Source organism: Lepisma saccharinum, chromosome 27, assembly GCF_977018435.1.
Source record: "Lepisma saccharinum chromosome 27, izLepSacc3.1, whole genome shotgun sequence".
NCBI classification, from domain to species: domain Eukaryota; kingdom Metazoa; phylum Arthropoda; class Insecta; order Zygentoma; family Lepismatidae; genus Lepisma; species Lepisma saccharinum.
This window is the reverse complement of record NC_139255.1, coordinates 12,300,468-12,309,663: the sequence shown is the minus strand read 5'-3', so window position 1 is coordinate 12,309,663 and position 9,196 is coordinate 12,300,468. Positions and strand designations below refer to the sequence as shown.

General features: G+C 39.8%; 1 protein-coding gene across 1 annotated transcript; it reads left to right on the top strand.

Annotated features, from left to right (window-relative positions):
- The first annotated feature begins 3,921 nt into the window (after positions 1-3,921).
- On the top strand, positions 3,922-8,656 carry LOC145979965 (uncharacterized). The gene is made up of 2 exons (XM_083112904.1): positions 3,922-7,587; positions 8,201-8,656. The coding sequence occupies exons 1-2, from the start codon at positions 3,922-3,924 to the stop codon at positions 8,654-8,656; spliced, it is 4,122 nt and encodes a 1,373-aa protein (XP_082969030.1).
- Positions 8,657-9,196: the final 540 nt, after the last annotated feature.

Here is a 9,196-nt window from a genome sequence, read left to right as displayed (position 1 = left end):
ATACTATTAATTTCAAGAAGTTCACTGAAGACGAGTGTAAGGTGTGCAGGAAGGCTGTTGAAAGCATTAAATGGACCACAGATAATTCAGAAAGAAATGAAGCCAACATTCATACGGAAACAAAACGAAAAGAAGAAGAATATACCTTGATTAGATGAGTTTTGTAAGGAAGTAGTGCATGGGTCTGTTTTCAGTTTTTTATGACCGTGGAGAATATTCAACTGTTGAAAGTTGAGACTTGATTAAACATAAAAATTAAGCATTCAAGATAAAAAAAAAAGTGTTACTAATTCTGCAGAATATAAAGAAATGTATAAAATACAGATAAAAGTATAAAATAATAACTTAGAAAAATAAGATATTGTATTCTGAGGTAGAGAGGGTCACCCCAACATGGCAACAGCGCCCTGGCTAGTCGTGACCTTGAGGCTCGCATTTTCTTGTCCCGCAGTATAGTAGTAGAGAGAAAATAAGATCATCATATTCACAGTCCATTTAAGACGCAAATATTTCCTTAGAAAGGCCCCCATTCCGTCCACTATTTCTCATTATTTAATAACGTCAACAGAGAATTTCCTACCAAAAATAAAATTGAGGATAACACAATCCTTTCCCGTAAATCATCTGCTCCGATGAATCGGCCGCTGATCTCCCAGCGTATGGTGCCTAGCACCAAGGAAGTGCTTCTCAGAGCCCACGGGCTCCAACGATAAGGAACAAAGAGAGCGAAAGAGAACTGCCCTGGGCTGGGAGCGACGGCTCAATGAAGGCGAACAAAGATGTAACTCCGCAAGAAAGGAAGGGCTGAATTACGAGACAGGAAATTTCAGACAATGAACTTCAGGGTTAACTGCCAACGATTGAACAGTCGTATAACACTGTAAGACGAGAAAATGTGGAAAAGGAGGGTGGAAAAAGTAAGAAGCATAAAAAATGTGAACCTTAAAATAGGCGAGAGAATGGCTTCAGGAAATCACAACAATGGCTATTTTCACCGTTTGAGACGCATGACATAATCTAAGAGTTCGAAAATCAGATAAAGTTGTTAACTGGCATAAAAAAAGTCACGTGCATTGCTTGATGGGAAATGGGGGAAAGGGTTCTAGAAGTTAAGTATCAGAACGACTTTCGTATTGAAAGGCGCGAACGTTTTCCACATTTCAATTTCTTCATTCTCTGTGTCAGAGGTTTAACGATTGCGATAATCAAGTTATTATTTTTAATTAAAATTTTCCACTGTTATCTCTAGTGTCATCGAATTGTTGACTAACCCACAATTCCAACAATCTACGATAAAGAATTCTTTGAATTCTACCACAGCTGCCTGAATCAGCTATTACGTGCGGTTGATTGACGTTAAATAGTACATCAAAATTGTCCAACCAATTCGTATTGTGGCCAGTATTGTAGACAGAAACGCAAGGTTCACAAAGTGCAACACCACAGAAGACTGTACAGCAATATACCCATTCAGTGAATATACATGTGTATGATAGAGTAGAATATTTGTAGTTTTGTTTTAAAAATTTATAGTTGCAAATACACTTACTATTTCGTGTTAAAAGCACCCTAAAATTAGTAGTGTATACTAAACTATCAAAAGCTCATTGTAAGATATTTTTTAAACCAGGGTTTATAATCTACAAATCAAGCATTACGCAACAGGACTCAATATTGTGTTAATATTTAATCAGGAAGGTTTCTAGATAAATTGCAATATTATTATCTGTCAAATAGGTTTGAGATTTTGAAGAATTTATATTAGAGGTAAAGTGGTATTATGAGCCATTCATGTATTATGAGCCCCCCCAACATTTGTTCATGGAGCGCGCTCAACCTGGCGGCGATGATTTGAACTGCTAGTTTAGTAACGCCTTTTGCCGCCAGAGAGTTCTCGTTCAGTTGCAACTGGTAGTTTATGAGTGAACGTGTTATTTTTCTTTTCTCGATCTGAAAAACTTTGAAAGGTAAGTGTCTTGCTTTTAATTGGAGTACTTATTCATTTAAACTCATCCTAGTGCATTAATGCGTTGGGTAAAGCATGTTTAAAAGATTGTTTTCGTGTAGATACTATGTAATTTTGAAGTAACAAAGATTTGATATGCGTGTTCCAATTCCAATATGGCGAGGGTTGTAAAATGAGCCCCATCGTGCTTGGTATATGAGCCCCCAAATTTTAAGGGGCTCATATTATATACACTACAGGAGTGGTTTTGTCTTTTCAGATGTTACGAGAAGTGCTAGGTCCAAAAAAAAAAAGACCAAAAGAAAAAAGCAGGAATACTGAAGATATGGTTAAGGCGATCAAGGCTGTAAGAAACAAAGATATGGGATTGAAAAAGGCATTAAAAATGTTTCTTGCTCCAAGACCTACTCTTCAAAGACTTGTTCGAGTTGAGAAACCACCGGAAGAAGCCGCTTTAGCAAAATTAGGGAGAAAACCTATAATGGGCGAGGAGCTGGAAAGTGAATTAGTCGAGTATTTACTTATCATGGAAAGTAAATTCTATGGTCTTGCAGGCAAGATGTTCGCCGAGTAGCTTACCAACTGTGTGAAAGAAATGGAATTAATCACCCATTCACAGAAGAGGGGTTAGTTGGTAGAGCTTGGTTCGACCACTTCATGAATCGTCATAACAACGTTTTATCTCTCTTGAAACCTGCTGCGACATCGTTTTAAAGAACAAATGGTTTTAACAAAGAGGCAATCAAGAATTTCTTTGATATCCTGGAAGCTGAGTACGCCAAACACAACTTCCCGGCGGATAGAGTATTTAATGTCGACGAGACAGGAATATCAGTCGTTCAAATCAAAATACCTCGAATCATTGGGTTGATAGGAAAAAGACAAGACAAGACAAGTTCTGCTGAACGGGGCTCTCTCGTGACAATAGTCTGCTGCATGAGTGCAGGGGGAACTTTTGTACCTCATATCTTCATTTTTCCCACGAAAAATATGTTTGAGCTTCTCATGAAAGGCGCTCCACCGGGGGAAATTGGTAGATGTCACCCGTCCGGATGGATACAAGCAAACATTTTCACAGACTGGCTAACGCACTTTATTGACAAAACTAAACCCTCATAAAATGACCTTGTGCTCCTTATTCTAGATGGCCACAACTCCCACACCAAAAACATTGACATTGTAAAACTTGCTCGAGAAAATGGCATATCCATTGTAAGTTTACCTCCACACACATCGCATAAACTGCAGCCTCTTGACAAACATTTCTTTGCGCTTTGAAACATCACTGCAGTGAAAATATACGCAACTGTATGGTTCACAGTGAGAGACCTGTTGGACCCTATGTGTTGGCTCCCACTATGTACTTGGATCCAACATGGCGGCCAAGACATTTTTCTTTATATTTGCCAAGTAGGTGTTGGCAACACTTGTCTTCGAGTGCGCAGCAAGTATGGCTGCAGGACGTCGTTTCGTGTCTACATTTATATATCTTGTCATCTGTGTAACAGGGAATGTGTACTTTATGTACACTTATGTGTCTGTCATTAAACATGTAGTTTACATAAGGTGAGTGTCCTTTGCAAATTCACCTACCCAACCACCGAAAGTTTTTGGATACAAATCGGAACGGGGCTCGCTCCCCGACATGGTCCTCCGTAGCCGGATTTGTGACATTCTGTGAAAGTGATTCTAGTGACTTTGTGATTTTCTACATACATAATTGTGAACTGTGACTGTGAGTGTGTATTTGTGTGACAAAGACAGTCTCTGTACAGAACTTCTTTTCACACTTTTCGTATTTTCCGTTCGTTAGTTCCTCGCCCGCGAGACGCGAACAAAGAAACTGACGTCATCAAGGCGTGGTGCTGGCCTAAACAAGCATCTTTCGTTACCAGCGTGTAGTGCAATCCGGTTTGCCAATTTTCGGTCGGTTCGCGGTTCGTGAACGCGTCAAAATGGAGCGAATTCTCGCAGCAAAGACAGTGCTAAAACGTGAGATTACGCGTCTCGAGAATCGTGTAAATTCCGGGACTTTAGACAATGCCACGATGTCTGTGTGTGGTGATAAAGCGACGCAACTATCAAGTGACTGCAAGCAACTATTAATCGATCTTGCTACAAGGGACGCTAGTGACTTCGAAAGATATGAAGGTGAATTAGGTGTGGAAGAAGACAGACTTGATCAGATTGTCTACAAGCTTCGGTCAGTACAATTAACGGCATCAGGAAGTCTTACATCAGTGACGTCATCATCACGTGACAGCCCACCCCAGCAACAAGTAGGTGAAGTTAAACTACCAAGATTGGAAATTCCTTCCTTCAGCGGATCGCTGGAAGACTGGCTAAGTTTTCATGATTTGTTTAGTGCAAGTGTCGATAAAAACGCGAACTTAAGTGGTGCACAAAAACTTCAGTATTTGAAGGCTTCTCTCAAGGGCGAGGCTGCCTTGCTTATACAATCGTTAGCAGTGACAGATGAAAACTATCAACATGCGTGGGAGTTGCTCAATAACCGCTATTCTAACAAGAGGGAATTAGTTAGCAACACTGTCCAGCGACTGGTGAATCAGCCGCAAGTGAATGAGAACTCGCACACAAGTTTACGTCGTCTTATCGACACTACAAATGAGTGCATTCGTGTTTTAAAGGTGCTCGGTGTACCTGTTGAATCTTGGGACGCGATTCTTGTTTATCATACAACAAAAAAGCTCGATCCTGAGTCAAGAAAACAATGGGAACTCTCTCTCACGTCGCAAGAAGTGCCTAGTTTTTCCGAGTTGACCCAATTCCTAGATCAGCGTGCGCGTGCATTGTCGTCAATGGCAAGTGAAAACAACAATCGGCGGAAGGCGGTGAGTCATAATAAGCCTTCAACCTCTTCCTTTGTAACATCAGCTGTTTCCTTCTGCCCGAAATGCCGCACCAAGCAACACAAACTACACAAGTGTGAAGAGTTTCTTCAAATGTCCATGCAACAAAGGCACAGTTTTGTTAAAGAGAAGGCGCTTTGCTTTAATTGTTTTCAACAGCACAAATTAAAAGTATGTACATCAAACGGGTGTCGCGTCTGTGGAAAATATCACCATACTTTAATTCATTTTGACAAGGCTAACAAGAATGGGCAGTCGACCACTTCCTCTCCCCCACAAGTGTCATCTCATGTTGCAGAAAACAAGTTAGTTAAATCCTCTGGTGTATCACAAGTATTGTTATGTACGGCTATTGTTAATGTTAAAAACAAACAGGGTTACTTTCAGCCTTGTCGTGTGCTCCTAGACTCTGCATCGGAAGTGTCCTTTGTGTCTGAGACGTGTTTACAAAGGTTGCAGTTACCTAAGCAACGCACAAACATAAATATTTCTGGCATAACTGAAAGGGGTGTTTACACAGCCAATGCTATAGCCAATGTTCAGTTTCTGTCAAAGTGCAAGACACAACTGTACAGTGTCAGGGCTGTGGTAGTGAAGAAAATTACAGGTAATTTGCCAAGGGTGCAAGCACCAGGGGCGTGCACTTGGTCACACATACAGGGCTTACCCTTAGCTGATCCTACATTTAACGTGAGTGCTCCTGTGGATATTTTACTAGGCTGTGACATTTTTCCTTTATTGTTGGGAAGTGGACGCTGCGTGGGACCTCCTGGTACTCCATCAGCTTTAGAAACAGTCTTCGGTTGGGTGTTATCAGGGCAAATTGATGGTAGTGTTGGTAATGCAAATACCAACTCAGTCTCATCTTTCCATGTGTCATGTGATTTGAATACTAACGTACGTAATTTTTGGGAACTTGAAGCATTGCCAACCCTTAATCATTTAACGTCAGAAGAGAAAAAGTGTGAAGCACATTTCATAGCTAGTCACCAACGAGAGAATGGTCGATATGTAGTTAGCTTACCATTTAAGAACAATGATGTGGCGAATCGGGTCTCTAAAATACAAGAAGAAGGTGATATAAAGTGGTGTCATGTCAGCATTAAAGACAATCCTGCTGACTGTGCTAGTCGTGGGATTCCCCCTTCCAGCTTAGTGACACATTATTTATGGTGGCAAGGGCCTCCATTTTTACATGAGCTACAATTGCTTGAAAACAAGTGTGACATACAAGAATGTAGTGAAGTGAGTGTAGAACAGAAGCAGTCTGTTGTAAGCCTTGTGTCAACACAAGACAACCCATTATTTGAGAGGTATTCTTCTCTAAATAAACTGCAACGTGTAGTGGCCTGGTGTAAACGGTTCATTTTCAATGCCCGCAACAAAACTAACAAACTGCATGGTCCATTGAGCACTAAAGAGTTGTGGGACACACTTCTGGTGTTAGTGAAAATTGTGCAACAGGGTGAATTTGCCAGTGAAATTAATGCTCTTAACAATGGTTTACCCATATCTTCAGGGAGTACCTTGCATAGTTTAAATCCATTTTTTGATGAACTAGGTGTTCTCAGGGTGGGCGGCAGATTGAAACACAGTAACATTCCATACAGTGCCAAATATCCTATTTTGCTGCCCAAAAAGCATAGATTAACAGACTTAATTATTGCATATGAGCACATTATCCTTTTGCATGCAGGGCCACAACTGGTTCTTGCAACGCTACGCCAGAAATTTTGGATAATTCACGGTCGTGACAGAGTGCGTCAATTAGTGAAAAAATGTGTGACGTGCCATAGATATAATCCCACCACGTCAAAACAACTAATAGGAAACTTGCCGTCACCAAGAGTAACAGTTAATAGGCCATTCTTACAATGTGGAGTGGATTACGCTGGACCAGTAATTCTTAAGGAAATGAGTGGTCGTTCTCGTCGAAGTTACAAAGGCTACATCGCATTGTTTATTTGCTTTTCCTCTAAGGCTATTCATCTTGAAGTAGTGAGTAGTGCAACCACATCAGCCTTTTTAGCTGCTCTTAGAAGATTTGTGTCTCGACGAGGAAAGCCACGTGACATGTACAGTGACTGTGGTACTACGTTTGTTGGTGCAAACAAAGAGCTAAAAGACATCTTAAAAACTGTGAACAATTGTAAGCACAATGAAGAAATAGCTAATAATCTGAGCAGTTTGGGAATACAATGGCATTTCAATACACCTCTAAATCCTCATGCAGGAGGATTATGGGAAAGTGGAATAAAATCAGTGAAATTCCATCTTAAAAGAATTGTGGGAAATACGTTGCTCACATTTGAAGAATTGTGCACTGTGTTAGCACAGATTGAAGCGTGTTTAAATTCGAGACCACTCACAGCCATTTCCAGTGACCCAAATGATATGCAAGCTCTTACTCCAGGACACTTTCTGATAGGAGATGCATTGGTGTCAGCTCCAGAAAGAGATCTTACCACATATAAACTTAACAGACTTTCACGGTGGCAACTTACACAAAATTTGATGCAACATTTCTGGAAACGTTGGTCTCGAGACTATCTCACCCAGCTGCAACAACGTTCGAAGTGGAGAACACAACAGAAAAATCTTCAAGTTGGTGATTTGGTTCTCATAAGAGATGATCAGCTTCCTCCACAACAATGGAAACTTGGAAGAATATGTGACGTTCATCCAGGTACTGATGGACTCGTAAGGACTGTTACAGTGAAAACCAGTACCGGCAATTACAAAAGACCAGTTGTAAAGCTATGTTTTTTGCCATTTAATAATGATTGTCAAAATTGAAAAATTGAACATTTGCATTCAATAATTTCAAATAGTTATAGTGTACAATATGTGTAAAATTGTTTTTCATATTTTTTTGTTTTCAGTGTACCATTTAACTTTTTATTTTTGTATTTTGTATTTTTTTTTTTTGAAATTATATATTTCAAGGTGGGCGGTATGTTGGCTCCCACTATGTACTTGGATCCAACATGGCGGCCAAGACATTTTTCTTTATATTTGCCAAGTAGGTGTTGGCAACACTTGTCTTCGAGTGCGCAGCAAGTATGGCTGCAGGACGTCGTTTCGTGTCTACATTTATATATCTTGTCATCTGTGTAACAGGGAATGTGTACTTTATGTACACTTATGTGTCTGTCATTAAACATGTAGTTTACATAAGGTGAGTGTCCTTTGCAAATTCACCTACCCAACCACCGAAAGTTTTTGGATACAAATCGGAACGGGGCTCGCTCCCCGACACTATGATATTGCCGAACTATTGGGAAAGGCTTATTTGACTTGCCAGACCGGATACATTGCTGTGAATGGGATTATATTCATGTAACCGGAATGTTTTTTTCTGCAGTGGACTTTGCACCTTCCTCTCAAGAGGTACTGGATTTGGAAACCCTGCAAAAAGGCAAAGGGAAAATACCTAACCTCCAACAATGCAGTAAGAGGACAAAACACATGTACCGAAACTCCACAAGAAGATTACCAAAACACATCTGCCACAACAAGTGTAGAATCAAATCGCGCTGGAACTGCAAGTTCACCAGTTTTGGAGAATGTGCAAGTAACAAGATTCCAACCAGCTGCTGAAGATTTGGCATGGGCAGGGCCTTCCGGTCTGTGTAAAGATAAGGAGAAGAAGATTCCCGGACACAATGTGTCTCGGACTGTTCCCGAACCAAAGAGGAAAGTGACTAACAAAGGTCCTAAACCATCCAAGGCAACTTTGATTACATCGTCTCCGTACAAAGATGCTATGTTAGCTGCTGGAGAAAGAACGAAGTCAGACTCAGCTGAAGGGAAAAAATAACACAATCTAAAACAAAGCATGCAGTGAAACCGAAGCTTCATGAAGATTCTCATGAGGAATCCTGCGAATCAGATATCGATTGTCTATTTTCGGCAGATAACCGAGGAGAACTGTTGTTGCAATGTCTCATCTGTGAAATGTGGACACACAAGGACTGCGCTGGATGAGAGAAGGATATTTACATTTGCGAATTTTGTAATGATTTTTTCAATGATCTTGTTATGAACTCTTTTATGGTATTTCACATCATGAAATCTTTCATAAGGTTTTGTAATGAATAAAATGTTGCTTGTATGATTTAATTTGTCATACACTTTTCTAAAGCAGTTATTCTCTATTATTTCTTTCCTAGGGGCTCATATTACAAGCTCAAAACTTTACTTCCACAAAATGACTTGTTTTGTATTTTATTCTTTTTCATATCCTTAAAGTTGCTCAAATTAGTTTATATTTTAACATTAGTTTTATGAAATGTTGTAATTAAAGTTATCATAGGAATCTGAACAAAAAAGTTAAAAATCAAATTTTAAAAAATACAAA

Bases quoted from the DNA above. Each gene is read 5' to 3' on its own strand.
- LOC145979965 (XM_083112904.1), top strand. From the start codon at position 3,922: ATGGAGCGAATTCTCGCAGCAAAGACAGTGCTAAAACGTGAGATTACG. The intron at 7,588-8,200 runs GTAAAGCTATGT...TTTTTTCTGCAG, and splicing joins GCAATTACAAAAGACCAGTT to TGGACTTTGCACCTTCCTCT.